The sequence below is a fragment of the Chaetura pelagica genome, unplaced genomic scaffold, assembly GCF_000747805.2.
Source record: "Chaetura pelagica isolate M959 unplaced genomic scaffold, ChaPel_1.0 scaffold221, whole genome shotgun sequence".
NCBI classification, from domain to species: domain Eukaryota; kingdom Metazoa; phylum Chordata; class Aves; order Apodiformes; family Apodidae; genus Chaetura; species Chaetura pelagica.
Window position 1 is genome coordinate 1,264,613 of NW_009952533.1, and position 549 is coordinate 1,265,161.

A 549-nucleotide genomic window follows, 5' to 3' on the forward strand; every position below is an offset into this window, starting at 1 on the left:
TATCCATAGCCATGGTTAAATATAATTGTTCAAGATTGAGGAAGAAACCATCAGCACCGGAGAGGCTGGCAGACTCAATGGAAAAACAAACTGATTTGGTGAAACTAACGCTTGCTAAATATCTTACTGCTGTAAGGCTACATAATCATGAAATCTTAATAAAAGCATGAATTACTGTCAGTAATGCAAAAAATGTCTCAAAATGCCCTGAACCAGGGTATGTTGATAGGTATCCAAAGCTAAAAATTATCAGATTTAATCATGACGTGGCTCATTAGACTTACATTTCATATGGACATCCCTGAGAGAAATGAAGATGCAGGTAACTGCTTCTTTGGAGCATCCTGGGTGAGTGCACTAGATCGCAATCAAATCCACATTGTTCATAAGTGGCATTTTAGCTCAATCTGAGGCATGTAGACATTTTCACAGGCACCAGACTCTGCCCTGTACCCCTGAGTAAAATTAGCCTGCAGGTCTCTTCATCCTGCTGCAAACAGGCCAAACTCACTCAGGGCCCGATCCTCAAGACAAATAAAGATTTCAGCA

The 549-nt window shown here is 40.6% G+C and overlaps 1 protein-coding gene across 1 annotated transcript in view; it reads left to right on the top strand.

Annotated features, from left to right (window-relative positions):
• The first annotated feature begins 261 nt into the window (after positions 1-261).
• FAT4 (FAT atypical cadherin 4) overlaps positions 262-549 on the top strand; it is a 268,723-nt gene continuing 268,435 nt past the window's right edge. The window contains exon 1 of the mRNA XM_010008976.1: positions 262-348. Coding sequence (XP_010007278.1) covers positions 262-348 — 87 coding nt within the window. The remainder of the gene's footprint in view (positions 349-549) is intronic.